The 17558-nt window shown below is 37.0% G+C and overlaps 3 protein-coding genes across 4 annotated transcripts; 2 read left to right on the forward strand and 1 right to left on the reverse strand.

Annotated features, from left to right (window-relative positions):
- The first annotated feature begins 259 nt into the window (after positions 1-259).
- Positions 260-2298, forward strand: Pif1 (Pif1 DNA helicase). The gene is made up of 2 exons (XM_018452552.1): positions 260-333; positions 412-2298. The coding sequence occupies exon 2, from the start codon at positions 436-438 to the stop codon at positions 2296-2298; it is 1863 nt and encodes a 620-aa protein (XP_018308054.1). The 5' UTR covers positions 260-333; positions 412-435.
- A 169-nt stretch (positions 2299-2467) lies between these two features.
- brun (trafficking protein particle complex subunit brun) lies at positions 2468-7360 on the reverse strand. 2 transcript variants are annotated; one of them, XM_018452839.1, is made up of 13 exons: positions 7218-7360; positions 6237-7157; positions 5802-6075; positions 5527-5725; positions 5131-5342; positions 4860-5058; positions 4369-4783; positions 4070-4290; positions 3629-3989; positions 3354-3510; positions 3081-3258; positions 2771-2994; positions 2499-2690 (listed from the first exon to the last, which is right to left on the reverse strand). In XM_018452839.1, exons 2-13 carry the CDS (start codon positions 7121-7123, stop codon positions 2499-2501), a joined length of 3519 nt encoding a protein of 1172 aa, XP_018308341.1. In that variant the 5' UTR covers positions 7124-7157; positions 7218-7360. The 2 variants fall into 2 exon arrangements, with proteins under 2 accessions (XP_018308340.1, XP_018308341.1); XM_018452838.1 differs by lacking the exon at positions 7218-7360 and having other exon boundaries at positions 2468-2690; positions 6237-7174.
- A 219-nt stretch (positions 7361-7579) lies between these two features.
- On the forward strand, positions 7580-17307 carry LOC108725628 (small subunit processome component 20 homolog). Its single transcript, XM_018452774.1, has 8 exons — positions 7580-7733; positions 7802-8082; positions 8532-13706; positions 13822-14077; positions 14461-16144; positions 16229-16662; positions 16757-17026; positions 17161-17307. Exons 1-8 carry the CDS (start codon positions 7689-7691, stop codon positions 17305-17307), a joined length of 8292 nt encoding a protein of 2763 aa, XP_018308276.1. The 5' UTR covers positions 7580-7688.
- Positions 17308-17558: the final 251 nt, after the last annotated feature.

Below are 17558 nucleotides of genomic sequence, written 5' to 3' on the forward strand. Positions count from 1 at the left end.
CCTGCCTCTCACTCTAATCGTCTTTCTACCCCCACCATTGCCATCAGCGGTCCATTCTAGATGTCGATGAGTGTGAATCATCTCCGAGTATCTTTTATCCTTGTTCAACATTCGGTGAAGAACAAGGATAAATGATACTCGGAGTTGATAGAGTCGAGTTTTGGAACGCACCCTAGAAAGAAAATATCGTCCACTAGATCCCTATAATTTCTAAGGTTATGCATCCTGGTGCTGAGATGATACGCGCGCTTTCCGGTTTACCGTTCACCATTCGTTATTTCGGCGGTTTCACGTTATTTCACGTCTGCTTGCTTGTATTGATGTTACGAACAGGTGACACAGATTACTACAAAATATTGTATCTATCATTAAAATTGTCGCATTGTTATCAAGCCAACTCTGCTTTTTCAGGACTACGACTATACTTGTGAGGACATGGATTCCGACGGCTGCTCGTTAACTTGCACCATTATCCTGGAATGGTTGAACGCACAAGGATCTATTCTGAGAAAGGTAACTCACAGAACAGCGTCGCTACGTCTAATTCGAGATCGTCAGCGCGAGATGCTCGTAGAAGTACATGTCGAGAAGGCGAACGTGCTCACGAAGCTACCTCTGAAAGGTATATCGGTATTTAATAAATTCATGACTGAGGGAAAGGCTTCTATCAAGTTCAAGGAACAGAACTGTACGTTGTTTCTGTCAAATGCACCCTCTTCTCAGCTGATTAATTTTTTAAAAACCATATTTATCAAGCTGACAGGCCAAGAAGTAAAGACTGTGAAGAATCCCTTGCAGGAGAAACTCTTTGCAAATGTACAGCCAGGTGAGAATATTAGCCCGGCTACTAGTGCAGAGGTCAATAGAGCGAAGGAAAAAGCTATGGCTGTATCACGTGCAACGGTTACTACTCCATCGCCGAGCGCAGTCAGGAAGCGAAAACATTTCAGCGACGATAGTCCTAAAGTATCCACGGCAAAAAAGCTGTACGAGAATCCTACCGCAGGAGAGTTGACAGAGGAACAGGCTCAAATTCTGAATGCGGTGCTTGGTGGAAAGAACGTGTTTTTCACCGGTAGTGCAGGCACTGGAAAGTCATTTCTGTTAAGGAAAATAATTTCAGCCCTTCCTCCAGATGTAACAATGGCTACAGCAAGCACTGGGGTAGCAGCCTGCCACATAGGTGGAATTACATTGCATCAGTTTGCTGGTATTGGTCTGGGTACTGGCACTAAGGAGAGATGCATCCAGTTGGCTTCTCGTCCAGCTTCAGCTTCAACATGGAGGAAGACAAAGCACTTAGTGATAGACGAAGTTTCTATGGTAGATTGTGATTTTTTTGATAGGATTGAGGAAGTGGCAAGACACGTGCGAAGGACCGAAAGACCTTTTGGAGGAATACAATTAATCTTGTGTGGCGACTTCTTTCAATTACCTCCTGTTTCTAAAATTAATGACAAAGCAAAATTTTGCTTTCAAAGCGAGGCCTGGCAAAAATGTGTCCACTTCAATTTTGAATTGCAAATTGTCCACCGACAAAAGGACAAGGCGTTCGTAAAAATATTAAATAGCATTAGGATAGGTAGAGTCACGGATGATATTGTAGATATTTTAAAGGAAACGGCAAAACAAAAAATTGAAAGTAATGGCGTATTAGCAACTAGATTATGTTCTCATGTAAAAGAGGCCGATGAGATCAATGAATTTCAATTGAATGAACTTAAAGGTGAGAATAAAGTATATACAGCATTAGATTCTGATAGTTCTATGACATCTATGTTGGATCAGCAGCTGCCTATTCCTGGCAAATTAATACTGAAAGTTGGCGCTCAAGTTATGCTAATGAAAAATATAAATGTTAATAGTGGATTAGTAAATGGTGCTCGAGGTGTTATTATTGATTTTAAAAATGATATACCTATAATTAAGTTGCGATCGGGAACGCATTACGAAGCAAAGATGGAAAAATGGGCTATCAAAACTAGTTCTGGTGCTGTTATACATCGAAAACAAATTCCTTTAAAGTTAGCATGGGCCTTTTCAATTCACAAAAGCCAAGGTTTAACTTTAGACTGCGTGGAAATGTGCTTGTCGAGAGTATTCGATGCTGGTCAATCTTATGTAGCACTTTCAAGAGCTCAAAGCTTACAAAGTTTACGTGTTTTAGATTTTAATAGCCAACAGGTATGGGCTAATACAGCTGTACTAGAATTTTATAAAAAGTTCAGGAGGAATTTACAAGAGATGGAAATGATTCCTCTAGGTAAGAAAATAAAGTTGGAAGGAAGTAAAAGATAATATTTATATTTTTTATAGTCTATATATATAAATTGTTAGAAGTAAACAATTTATATTAACACACGCAATAAGAATTATATAACAATTATTAATTTCTCAGTAAAGGAAATATCTTCTTTATTTTTACATATATATTAATACGTTTTTTTTTTACAAATATTACAATTTACTAAAGACTCTAATTGATATTTATATTAATATTAATAATCGTCGACAGTAATTTCAATGGGCGGTATATAACGCCATGTATGTCCTGCATTTATAAGTTCCGAATAAAGTATTGGAGAGTTTGGAGCGGATTCTTTACTACTGCATTGAATATCTATTTTGTACTGACCAGAAGTGAAAAATACTACGCGACATTCATGATAGGCTCTGCCGTATTCCTGTAACTATTATTTATTCATAATAAAATAGAATGTAAGACATGCGTATACAGCTAAACATTGCATTTATGAAAAGTGTGACTTACAGTAGGCAGCATGACTTTATTTGCTCCAGCTATGGATAACCTTGTTTCTAATTGATAATTGTTAACACCGTTATGATGGTCCTGATAGAAATTAATGGACAATGTAAGATCACTCAGAGGATGTTCCAGAGCATTGCACACTCCCACACCAACGCTGATGCATTCACCCAAAGCACATGACAGTTCCTCTTGTGCTTTTACAATAATATCGTTGATAGTTATTTCTGGAAAATGTTAGTAATTTTAAGTGTCTTATTATACACATACCTATAGTAAGTTTATACTCTTATAGTAAACAGTATTTACGCACCCCATTGTAGAGGACTCATTCTCACTAGATCCAACATATCTTGAGTTAGAGTAATACCAGAGAGAGTTGCTTTTCCTGTCGATTCAGTACCTAATAATTGCCAGCGCAGATCAACCAATGAAGCTATATGCTCGGCACATATTTTTTGGAGTTCACTTGTATCACCAGCACCATTTAACTATAAGCGCAAAACGATAAAATAGTATGTCTTACATTACATTACAGTATGTCTTTAAATAGGTAGTAAATCTTTATATATATTTCCGTTATTACCATAGATAATTTATTAAGTGGACATCGGTCAACCGGAACAGGAATTCTGCATGGTTCTTTACCTTCCATATATATACATTTATTTTGCGTATAGTGTAATTCCATTTCATGATTTGTCATATTTGACACGTCCAACACAAGATAAAATTGCAATGGTCTAAAAATTGTCAGGGAGAAAATATTTATAGACAAAATATATATCTTGATATATAAGATACAAATTATAGGAATAAATTATTTTACAAAGCATTTGCGTTTTTTTTTTTGCAACTTACGTTTCGGCCGGCAATACATCCCAGTTAGTAATCTGTACACTAGGTAGCATCTCAATGGTTACAAAAACAGATGAGATTCTGCAATAACCATTTATCAAGCCTGCACCTCCTGAGTATTTAATTCTTAATTGACCTTCAATAATATTAGATGTATGTAAAGGTATTGCAAGTTTCGACAATCGCGTGCTTGCTAAGGAAGAATGGCCGGAATGTGAACTTATTCCTGATCTAAAAGAAGAAGTCAGCTCGGATTGTCTTTTCGTATGATGAGACGGAGAACTAAGCCTAGATGGTAAAGAACTGTGGCCTGAATGTGACATTAGACTGCTTGGTTGACTAAGGCAGGTACTGCTAGTAACATCTGAAAAATAAGTTTTTAAGAAGAAAGAGCACTAAATTTAAAAAATTGTGCTACTATGGTAATATAATTAATTATATTACCATTTCTAATTGAAGGTGCTACAAAATCCGTTGCTGCATACAGATATAAGGTAAGACTTGCACTGCTGCCAGGTTGTAAAGGCAGTTGTGTCATCAGATTCTCATCGCTCCATTTAAAAATTTTACTTTCAGTTAGAGCATCCAAAGCAGATTGTACTGATAATTCGACCATTTCAATAGGAACTTGTCCAGCATTCGTTATTGTCACGGTACACTCGGCGCTGTAAACGTAAGCGAAATCATTATGCATGAAAATGATATATTGATAAAAAAATTTTATAGTGTTTATAGACACAAACCTTTCACCGCCATAGAGTGATATACTCGCGCTGGTAACTATATTGTCACCGGAACTGAAACTGGCAGTTTGAGGCAAACTAGTCGCGACATCGATTCTTGGTAAAGCTGGAATAACTTCGACGGTATATTGAGGATGTAACATACCCTCCATGTATCTTAATCTACAGTTAGATTTAACTCCTAATGTGTGAGTGCTAAATCCGAGTATTTCTAAATCTCCAACTTCCTTGGGTCTGCCTGCTAGCGTAACCGCAATCGGACCAGACTCAGCAGGCAGACTAATACTCTCTGGTATCGATTCAAATACTATGCCATTTGTCAAAAGTCTCATGTTAGATACATGTAATTCAAATGGTAAAGGATTTATGAGCTGCATTGACACTTCACAAATATCTCCTTCCACCCACAAATAATCTGTTATAACAAAAAGTTTATTCTTGGAAATATTAAACTATTAATGATAATAATCAACGTTTAGGTATACACATACCAACTTTACTCTTTGAAGTATTCTTGCGCTCTAACGATCCAAAGTTAATTGGCGTAAATAAAAATGGACCATGGTCTTCTTTTACTCTTTCTATCTTTTGAGGCTGTAAGTGCGGCTGCATATTTTTTAAAGTAAACAATTTCGTTTTTGGTATATTTAATAAATTAGCCGGTGGTATGACAGTACCAGAATCTAAAACCTATTATAAAAGACATTATTTTATGTAAACGAGACATATAATTATTCATACATCATAATTTTTTTAACATACTAGGGGGACTGGTGCACCCTCGCATTGTTGAGACACATTTTGTAATTGTAGTGCAATATCTTTTCGTTCGGTAAGCGTTAGATGATTGTACATTGTTTGGAGCACAAATGTTAAATGCCTTGTAGCAAGTGCCGGATTACCCATTCGATTTGCAGCAGCAACAAGTTCATTTATTATTTGGATCTGTATGGCTGGCCATCCTCTTTGTCCATCTGTAAGAAAGATATGATTTTAAGTATCACAAAATAATCAAAACAAAAAAAAAACTATTTCATTACCATATTATTTGGAAAAAAATTTAACACACATTTATATGTTTATTAAAAAAAATATGTATAATCAGGAGAATCTAAAATATAAAATTATATGAAATTTATATTAAATCATTGTAGTTACCTGGTGGCATATCAACAGGATCTAAGGATAATTTAAATCCAGATGTAGCTTGCAACATCAAATTATAACATTGTTGCCAGTCCGGATTAGGATTATTTTGCGATACATGACGAGTGGCGGCCAATCGTAAACAGAATGACGCTTTTCTATCAAAACCAAAGCTCGTATATAAATTTGATAATGTAGTAAATCGATCAATCTGAAATATTGATCTATATAGCACCTTGATAAGTTTTATATGTTGAAATTTCCTGCGTTATATTAATATTACATACTTTTTCTTGCTCGCTGAGAGGCAAATTAATCAATACAACATTATTTAAATATGATGCAGCTTGTAAGGTGCAGTTCTGTTCTATTGAGATTCTTGTAGCTTTGAAACTAGCTTCAGTTTCAATTATACCTGCGTATTGATATTTACTATAATGTACTATAGCTTCACGATATTTCTTAGATATTTCCTCAGGTAGTAAAATATGTGGCATGCTGGCCTTTACCATGTCTATACTAGGTGGAGCTGGCAAAACTGTAAGAGCTTGTGATCCTCGTCTATAAAATGATGAATGATTTGTTAATTTTGATATCCTTAAACCAGATCTAATAAAAGCATAGATGCTTTAATGTTTTAACTATATATATGTAATAACTTATAAAAAAAGATGATTTTATGTTTTGTATCATATAATTCTTTGATTAGAAATTATCCATACCTCTGCTTACTTGGACTTCCCTCTTGTAAGGAAGAATTTCTTTGCAATGGAAGACTTCGACACATATTAGGATAAAGAACTAAGACCGAAGCAGCACAGAGACCTTCGTATGCCGCTCCCAGCCATAACCAGTCATTGACAGCCTGCAGAATGTTAGCTGCAGAATTATAATTATTCAGGGCATCAGCTGGAAGTCCAGCTTGAAGACACAGATCTCCCAAATGCTTCGTCATACGGCCCACGCATCTTTTTTTATTATTTCTGGATTCAAGGTCTAACCCGATAAAATCTTTCTTTTCAAATGGAGCTAACAGAAGAGAGACACGATCTATCTTCTCTCTGGATCGCTCTAATCTTTTCGACTCCAGAATCCAGAATAGAAAATTGAGATATTCAGCTGTTTGTGTCTCGAGATCAGGACATGCTTCGTCTGCATAGAATATTGCCCGCGTTTTGAAGTTGCTGGGTGTAGTGTAGCCTGGTGGTGGTTCATGACGGCCGTTTGATTCAAGAGGACCAAAGAGGATGGCTCGTGAATCATACAGAGTACTGCTATATTTCACCTTCAGAGTCTCGTGTAATCTGCACAGCTCATTCAGCTCCGTTTGATTGTCATACTTGCCAAATGTGATCAAGCCTAGAAGTCTCCTGTGTGTTTGAAAGTCTCCCCAGTCATTGTTTTCCACGGGATGTTCCCTGACGAATCGGGCGAGGATCTCTCGGGTGCCGCCGCTGGAATCAGATACGGAAAACCTGCTGCCAGCCTTGACGATCCGCTCGCATAACCTACTGACCGTCTTCGGTTTGATCTGCGTGCCGACTGGCCTCAGCAGCAACAGCAGAGCGGCGTGATCATGGGCGGTCTGCTCGTAATCGGGATGGGACATCTTGTTGTCGGGTACCGGACTCGACAGAATAACGCTGATAGCCGAGCGCATTTATGTCATTGATTTGTTCGAAGGTATACCTTACAATTAATACCTAGACCACGCTCTTCAGTCCGGTCACAGATCCTGTCATTTTTCCACGTTGTCGTCGGGTAGGGCGAAAACACGCGGTGTTTCGAACTTGTAATATGAAAATAAGATTTGTTCATAACAACATTGACAGTTCGTCACATTGGCGGCAAGCCTGATGAAGTAGACAGGCGTAGACAACAGGGGCGAGGGTGAGGGTTATTCGTAGACATAGCACGGAACAGAACCAAACAACATAGGTAACACAAGACGAATCGAAGTCGATGTGTTATCAACCGAAAATATTTGTGGGTACATAGTTCCAAATACACTTTATGTACATGGAGGCGCTAGTATTCTAATTTGCACGTGGGCGACGTGGGGTCGTGGAATGTGGACAACAAATTTCAATTTGGCTTCTTTGATGTAATTCTTAATTTAGATGAAATAAGCGATGCATTGATTCGATTAACGCGCGCCAAGACAATTCATTAGAATGAAGAACAAGCCAATCCGTCATAAAGAAGCGAACGTCTTCCGGGTAAGTAAAGTCGACAGCGTGAGGTTAAGTTATTCGCATGTGCTCTGAAACCGGGTTTTCTTCCGCAGTTCAAGCCGTTCTCTGAGAGGATAACTGAAATCGATGTCGACGTCTTTCACCGTGTAGCACATCGGAACGAGGACGAGGCCGAGGAGATTGAGACCTATTTCCACGAGACACTATTGAAATGGAACGTACTCAACCTGACGGACGGTTACACCGCCTTCAGGAAGGAAGTGCGAAACATCATCACGCTGCCCCAATTGCTTCACAAGAAGCAGCATGTGATCGACACGCTTATGTTGTATCTGAGGAAACGAGATCCTTTGTTCCTGCAACCGATCTTAGAGTAAGTTGCATACAGAAGGTCTGTTCTTTCAATTGAATTTCTTATACAGTTTATCTTTCCTCTTTTTCTCTTCACAGAGAAAAAAAGAGGAAAGATGAAGAAGTTTGGTACAAAAAGTTCAGGAGCCTAATGATTCTTGAAATTAGATAAAAATTATAAAAGTGAGTTCACTAAATATTGAGTGGAGTTATAAATATTTTGGTAAATTTACTCACTTTTGTAATTTTTACCTTGTTTCAAAAACTGTTACAGAAAATTATAAAAGTGAGTTCACTAAATGTTGAGTGGAGTTATAAATATTTTGATAAATTTACTTACTTTTATAATTTTTACCTTGTTTCAAAAACTGTTACAGGTTCTTAGCTAAAAAGAACAGACCTAAAGACATGTGGATAAATGTATGAAAAGATTTTTTGTTATTATTTTTATTCTCTCTTTGTTTCCTATAGATTAATAATTGCTGTAGCAAGAGATCTTCAGAAAGAGTTTTACGATTATTTTCCAGAATTTCTATCCGAAATAATCTGCTTGCTGCAAACGAAAGACGCTGAGCAGATGGAGTATACATTTACCACTTTGGCATATTTGTTTAAATTCCTATGGCGATATCTGACGAGAAACATAAAAACTGTGATGCCCCTGTTGCTACCATTGCTGGCTGACACACAGCCAGTTTATATAAACAGGTTTGCTGCTGAAAGTTTTGCATTTGTTGTTCGCAAGATCAAGGATAAAGATTCTTTTCTGAAACTGGTATTACATACTTTGGAAGCTAGAAATAAAAATGCCAAGGAAAATGGAGTATCGGGTTGTGCAAAGCTATTGTTTGAAGTTATATCTGGTACTCCAGGGCAGTTCCATTCCTGTGGTGAACAGATGTTACTGCTTTATTTTAACGCTCTGCAAGACGAGTCCATTGTGTGTGATAAAACGCTTACTTATGAAGTATTACGAGAAATTATAACGTGCATATTGCAAAATATACATCCACAAAAATGCAATATCATGTGGAATGTTATACTAAAAATAATAGACACGTTTGTCGAAAAGTCAAAGCAATTGTTAGAATTCTCTGAGAAGAAACACACTTTAGTTCTATTCCTACGTCTTATACATGGTATTATCAGCTGTAAAAATGGAAAATTCTTAATTGATGCTGCATCTGTGATAAAAAGGTTCACCGTCATGATGGACAAATTGAGTGAAGACAATAACATTTTGCAAGAAGTTATCAATGTATCTGTAGCTATTCTCTTGGCATCCAACGTCAAATTAATGCAGGAGAATTCGAGTCAATTAGTACTGAAAATTATGGCGGTGAATGACATGGAATTATTGTACTCCTCTGTTGAAAATTTAATACACTACTCTTCGTTCGAAGTTTTGGTATTGCCTTACGTAATGCAGCGCAGCATATCTATTGGATTTGACAATAAGCTATTGCTTCTGCTTGCTAAAGTAATTCTCACGAAAGCATCACCTTGTCTCAGTGGCATAACTTTGGACAAACGGAGAAAATACATTTTAGATATACGAAACATTGGAATTGATTATCTCTTACTAGAACTGAAAACATTATCTACTGATACTGTTTCGCTTGACGCACTGAGAATTTTGGTAATTTTACCACATCTGAAGCCATTGCATGAGGAACTTAGGAATATGTTGAAAAATGGCTTGTTATTTTTATATAAAAAGATATTAAATCATGGTGATGCAGATGACACTGCGGACATTAATAAAACCGCTTTTGTATTTTTATTAACGCTGGAGTCGTTAATCCATGTGTCAGAGCCAAGCGATCTCCACGAGTTTTTGATAAAATCTGACATAAAAATAGTTGATTTAGTTAACAAACATTATGACAATAGATATATTTTAAATGCGATAGATCTCTGCATGACGTATTTTGCTGCGTCGCAGCATCACGCAGAATATATAAATTTAGCGTCGTTTAACAAATTAAATGATAAAATGGTGAAGAAATTTAGTTCACCTTATAGCAATGTTCGAATGATCGTGGCACACTTATATTCCTTGTTTTCTAAAATCGAAGATTTGAAAAGATCTGGTGAACCTCTTCAGATGTCTGATGGAAAAAATGCTATGGAGCTTGTATATTTAGTGGAATGTGAACCCGTGACGATACAAAACTATCGCAGCAAGTTGTTGCACTTGCAAGCTTTAGGATTTCAGAATCATGCGATAGCTAATTTAAATCCCAAATATTACGAATTTCCGTTACGTTGCTTGATGGGCAATTTGTACATCAATTTTTCTCTGCTTTGGCAGCCTGTGAGTACAATCATAGCTAGTTACGGCAACAAGGAATGCCCACAGTTCTGGCCAACATTTCTATCCGAGTTAACGTGTAACAATGTACCGGAGATTGAACGAAAACCGTCGTTTGATTGCTACGTGATTTCATCGTTGGAGATGTTAATAGAAAAGCACGACGATAAGCCTGATTTCGAGAATTATCGGATCCTCCTTTGGAAATGTATGGCACATTTCTCACATTACGCCGAGACGAAAAATAGAGATTTAACAGGATTATTCATTGATTTCGTAAATGCAAATTTTTTTAGATCTAATTCCGACGAGGGCAAATATTGCGATGTTGAAAAACGCAAGGAATTAATCGACGCGGATAATGATACGGATGACGAGAACGAAAGTGATGAAAAGCGTGATGAGAGCATAAAAGTCGCGCAAGCGGACGTGATGAAAAGAAATTACAAAATGAAATTGTTACTCGCTCAGATGGAGATATTCGATAAAGTGCAAAATCCGAAAATGATGCACAGAGAAGCGGAGATGCATCAGATCTATCTGGATTTGATTTCTTCGAGAAACCTCGACATACAGAGAGCCGCTCTGAATTGTCTCTTTGCGTACAAGTACAAGTATCTTTTATCGTACAAGGAGTCCCTGTATGGTCTGATAAATGACAAGAATTATAAGAGTGAACTCATGCGTTTCAAATTGGATCGGGAGAGCAATATGATAGAGAAAGAGCATCGCGAAAATCTCATACCGATCATAATGAGAATTATCTACGCCAAAATGATTACGAAGACCGGCATGAGGACCGGTGGGAAAGCCGGTGGATTTACACGGAGAAAAATCATATTACGCTTTCTAGGCGGTGCACAGGAGGATGAGATGATCATATTCGTAAAAATGGCATTCAGACCTTTCAAGTCATACATATCTCTGGAAATGGATGAGGCATTTGATTTGAAGAAATATGTTGAGAACATTGTCGATACCATCGATCTGAATAACGTCATGCCACCTAAACGCATGCAGAGTGCCGTGAATCTGTTGGCGATAGTAATAGAACAATTCGGCGGAAAAATGTCGAAGAAGTTACTGCCCTGTTTGCTCAGGATACTAATCTGCATCTTGGCCGAGGTGAATGGAATTCTGCGGAGATCGGGGGAGGTTTACCCGGGATACTTGTCGATGATCAAGAATGTGAGGACGAGTTGCGTCGGTATACTGGCCAGATTCTTTACACACTTCGAGAACTACGACTGGAAGCGACACGAGATAGACGCGGTCTATCACGTCGCGATATTTTCCTCGTTGCAGAAATTGCCTATCGAGGGTATACACAGTCCTACGGCTTTGCTGAAGCTGTTTATAGCGTGGAGCCAGAACTCGCGATACTATCCGTTGTTCGCCAAGTATCAGGAGAACAACGAGTCGATCACTCCTCTCCCTTACATCATGCAACTCCTGTCGAATCCCAAGACTCACCAATCCGTCGTCAATGCCATTCTGGAGATGATCGAGAAGATGCTGACACTGCAGAATTACGAAAAATCCAATGAAGATGCGATGCAGGTGGACACGCAGTTTCTACCGTTAACTCCGATACTCACTAATATGCTCGAGGTGGAGGAGAAGATACTTTCAAACGGGGTCAACTATGGTTCCGCTATACTTTTGCCGCACGTTCCTCACGTTCTGGAGTTTATCAGAGATAGACTTAAAATGTCCAATAAGAATATAAATAAGATCGAGCTGACCATATTGTCGCGAATCTCCGAATTTGTCACAGATGCCGAGACGTGCGATACGGTATTGAAGTTAATAATACCCGTGTTAATCAGGAAGGTTGCATCTGGTAATAACGAGGAGGCTGTTATGGGACTGCTGACGACCGTCACGAACCTCATAAAAATTGTAAACAAGCCGGAGATTCATCTGCGTTCCATCGCGCCGTTGATTGGCCTCGTATCGGACGTACCCGCTCGCAAGACTCTTCTGCAGCTGTACCGGACCATTGCTGAGAGGTCCATGGAGGACCGTCGCGAAGAAATGATCCGGGATTGCGAAGTTCTGGCTGAGCTTAATGCATGGGATCACAGATGGGTCGATCAACCAAACTTCCAAAAGAGACTGGACGCTTTTGAGTTGATCAGCGACAGGATTGGAAAGAACGCGATCACACTGGAATTTGGCGTGACTGTAATACACAATTGCTTTTACTTTTTGAAAACCGAATCGGATTTGGCGATGCGAGATTGCTCCGGCCAGTGTCTGAAGCTCGTCGGGGCGAAATTGGCTAAAAAACACCAGAATAATGTCCTGAACAGGCGTTACTTAATGGACGACACTATCTTGGCGCTTACGAGGAAAGGTATTACGAGCAAGAACGAAACTGTTCGCTTCCAATCAATAGCGTTTTTGGGACATATGGCTCTGGAATGCGCGGACGTGCATCCTGTTTTACGAGACTTGTCCCTGCTTGCCAATCGAGCCGACCCCGAAGTCGATTTCTTCGAGAATATGCAACATCTACAACTCTACAGAAGGGCTCGCGCCTTACTAAAATTCTGTACACTCGCTAAGACATTGCGGAAGCCATTTAGTCCTAAGACATTGACGCAATTCATTCTTCCTCTCTGCTCATTGTATTTATGCAATGAGACTTTTATTCATAAGAACAGCCTCGTTGATGCCGCTATCGAGACTGTCGGAATAGTGTGCAGGCTGTTACCGTGGCATCACTATGAAATTATTTTGAAGTATTATTTAGGCAAATTAAGGAGTTCCACAGAGTTCCAGAAGCAAGTCGTTAGAATAGTAGTAATGATATTAAACTCTTTCCATTACGATCTTTCAAAGTACAAACCAGTAAAAAAAATTACGCAAACCGAAGCGACAGGAACCGAAGACAACGCTGCTTTTATCACTGAAAAGAAAGAAGCTAATGAAGCGACCGGAGGAGATGAGAATCTTGAAAACACGGAAGAAGGAGATGAAGAAAAATTAGAGAAAGCATTAAACGATGATAATGTTGAAAATATTGAAGAAATAATAGAGAAGGATAAAGAAGCGATAAAGGAAAATTTACCAATAATTGAAAGGCAAACACTACTTTCTCAATACGGTGCGAAGAAAGTCGTGTTCAGTATATCGAACGGCTTGTTGCCTCAACTGCATCGATCCATCATGGGGAGAACTCGGCAAGAGAGTAGTCATAAAATCAACAAGAAGAAGATCGCTTCCGAGACAGAGGAGGATGATTTACTGAGAGTTCCTATTGCTCTCGCGATTGTTAAGTTACTACAGAGAATGCCTGAAAATCTTCTGGATGCAAACCTGCCAGGGTAAGTACGCGATAGCATCATAAAGTTATTTTGCATTCTTTTATATGTTCGAAGATTATTTCGTTCAAGTAACATATAATTTTTTCGCACAATTTATAATGCATTTTTTTAATAGAATTTTTATGAAACTGTGTACATTCCTCAAATCACGTATGGAATCAGTTCGACGTGCGACTCGCGAGACATTACAGAAAATTATGATAACTTTAGGACCGAAATATCTTCATTATCTTTTGAAGGAACTTAATACACTGTTAACGAAAGGTTTTCAAGTGCACGTTCTCGCGTATACAGTACAGGCTGTATTAGTCGCGCTGAAGCCTTATTACCAGAAAATGGATATTAATAATAATTTACAAAGCATTTTGTCTGTAAGTATTATTTTTGAAATATTTGACCGTATAAACTTTGCCAATATATTCTATTAATTGTATTATATAAAAATTATTGATATATTATAATTTGTATTATATATTTGTAATATCTATATTTGTGTATCTATAGTATTACTTGATATTTAACTATAATTCTTTTTTTTTTTAACATTCAAGCAATATCTTAAATAATATCTATATTCTCAACAACTTATTTGAATATTAGAAACATTTTTTAAATCTAGAATCTTGAAAGAATATACTAACAGACCTATGTTTATTCATATAATGTATTCTTATGATAAAAATTAATACAATATACTGATAAAGTTTAATTAAATATTTAAACACTTCGTGTATCTTTAAATAATTATCTTCAGGTATGCAAAGTTGATTTATTTGGATTAACCGCGGAAGAAAAGGAGATAGCGGGTATTATCAAAAATGTATCGGAGGCAAAGAGTACTAAGAGCTTTGATATTTTTCATATTTTAGCGGAGTTTATAACAGAATCTTGTTTATTAGACCTAATTCTGCCGTTGAAAGAAGTGCTAATGAAGACGCACTCGCATAAAACGATACATAAGATTGTGGAATGCCTCCGAAACGTAACTCTAGGATTGGCGGACAATGCTTATATACCCTTGGAACAAATGCTCATATTTCTTTACGGTATTATTTCGGAAAGTATACCAAGCCTTATGCCTGAAAAGGAAAGTAAAAAGCTCGCAGAAGATGAGCGAAGAATAGAAACGAAAACTTTGATGCAACGATCGAATTATTTTCTTATACCACCAGAACCCAAAAACAGGATGGGTATTAAAGTTATTGCCAAAACTACCAAACACGCCAACGTTCATGTAATGATAGAATTCGGTCTGAAATTGTATCATATATTGTTGAAACGGGACAAAGTCTCCGGAATGGAATACAAACATTATCTAGAACCATTTGTGTCAGTTTTAAGTGATTGTTTGAAGTCTCATCATATCAAGCTATGCACTGTAGCATTACAATGCTTAAATTGGATGCTTAAGATGGACCTAGAATCGATGCACGCATCGATATCGAACATCTGCGATTCCATGTTCGTCATTTTGCATAAGTATGCTGCTGCAGGATTAAGTAAAGGAGATAACTTCGATCTTGTAATGGCCACATTCAAATGTATGTCCGTAGTCGTCCGTGATGTGAAATACTTCAGCATTGATGCTGATCAGCTGAAGATTCTTATTTTATACGCGGAGCAAGACTTACACGACAGCGATAAACACGCTACCGCGTTTACCTTACTCAAGGCTATAATACATCGAAAAATGATTATTTCAGAAATGCACACTGTCATGGAGAAAGTAGCAATGCTGAGTATTACCTCGGAGCTAGAACATGTTAAATTGCAATCACGGTCTGTGTTCTATTCTTATCTCATGAGTTATCCACTTGGCAAGCACTTGGACAAACATATATATTTCTATCTCACTCAATTGAGTTACGAAATGCAACCGGGTCGACTGAGCGCACTAGAAATGATTCATACCATCGTCACGGGATTCCCATTGAAGACATTAACTGTAAGGTCAGAAATCATATTTGTAATGACCGGTGCAAGATTAATAGACGATGACGACCCAACCTGTCGCAAACTTTGTGCGAAATGTATAAAGGAAATGCTTATGCGGATATCCTATAATGATAGAAATAAGCTATTTAACAAATGGCCCCTTGAGTGGCTAAGTGATTCCATAAGATACCGGACATTAGCGGCACAGTTATGCGGCATATTCGTGACTGTCGAGAAAAACGATTTCGATTCGCGATTGCCTCAAGTTTTACCATTGTTGTTAAAACAGTTTCACACAAATATTTCAACTTCTGACAATGCGGAATTCGGAAAATACATGGAATTAGATAATACGACACACTTGCAGAAAGATTCCAATTTAAAAGAAGAAAGAACGAAAGATCATCATTTAATTCAAGTATTACAACTGTTATTAAAGATAGCACATTATACATCTTTCCTTACGAATAAAAAGTACAAAGATTCCATTAACTCTTTTGCTGGTAAGTTATTTTTTGTTAAAACATTGGAAAATTCTTTTTTTTTCCAATAAATATTGCAAAAAATATCTTTATATTTTATTTCAGAATATAGTCAATCTTTGTTGGCACATCCACATTTATGGATTCGATTAGCAGCAGCGCAAATGATCGGCTTTATTTTGACTACTCTTGACGTTGATAAAATCGTGGAACTTATAAATAATCCAAATAGTGATAAAGTATATGAAGGTTACATGTATTCGAAGCCTGTTGAAACTGTAAAGAGTTTGATTCTAGATTTAGTGGCTCAACTTTATCCGGACATGACATTTGAACAGTTGGCAGATCAAGTTGTGAAAAATCTAATCTTTATTGCAAAGATGTTGAAATCAGTTACAGGATCCGCTGCGAAAAATGACGAGCAAGATGATGGAAATAAAGCGACCAATAGCAATAACTTATCTTTTCTGTGGCTTATCAGGAGATTGAGAAAAGTTGTTAATATAGAAATAACGCAAGCTCCCAAATCAACATCAGTGGTAAGAAAAGTTGTAAAAACGTATTTATATATCTATTATGAATCTGAAATTGTTATATCAGAAAATAAAAACTATGCAAATGATATATTTTCAGAGAACTGCAATGTTTAAGTTCATTGCGGGTGTAGTAACTACAGTACCTACTGAGTATCTGAACGCGATACTTTTTAATATTATGTCTCCATTGGTACGGGAGATGACTACGACAGAAGAAACGAACGCTGAATTACGTCAGCTTGCAAAAGAAGTAACTACTATTATTAAGAAGTCGATAGGAAATGAAGAATATATCAAATTATTAAATCGAGTGCAACAAAAGTTGGACATTAAGAAAGCAGAAAGAAGAAAAGTTCGTGCGCAACAGGTAAATTTATTTTTATCATTTTACATTTTTGTTAATTTTTATATTACAGGATATTCATATTTATAAACTTGTTGAACTTTGTTAATATATAAATGTTCAGAAAATTTATATATACATAATTTTTTTTATATCAGTTTGTGACTGATCCTGACCTAGCGGCTAAACGTAAACTAGCTAAACAACAAAAGAAGAAAGAGGCTAAAAAAAGAAAACTAGATAGTATAAAAGGGAACAAAACGGCAAAAAAACGTAAAAAGAAAGTAGAACTAGATGATTTATAATTACAATGTAATATAATTTAGATATATAAATAAACAATTTACGTATATACATGATTGTTATTAATAAGTATTTATACAAGCGACGTAAATATGTATATATAAATTAAATAAATTAAATAGTTAATCAACTATTTATTTCTTTAAAAGTTTATGAAAGTATATAAATACTTGTAAATAAAAACATGGCGATAATCCGCAAACCTTTTGGTATTTTTGAAGATAATACCCGTGAAAATCTAAAAAGCGTTACT

The sequence above is a fragment of the Mycetomoellerius zeteki genome, unplaced genomic scaffold (assembly GCF_001594055.1).
Source record: "Mycetomoellerius zeteki isolate Tzet28-1 unplaced genomic scaffold, Tzet1.0 scaffold35, whole genome shotgun sequence".
NCBI classification, from domain to species: Eukaryota; Metazoa; Arthropoda; class Insecta; order Hymenoptera; family Formicidae; genus Mycetomoellerius; species Mycetomoellerius zeteki.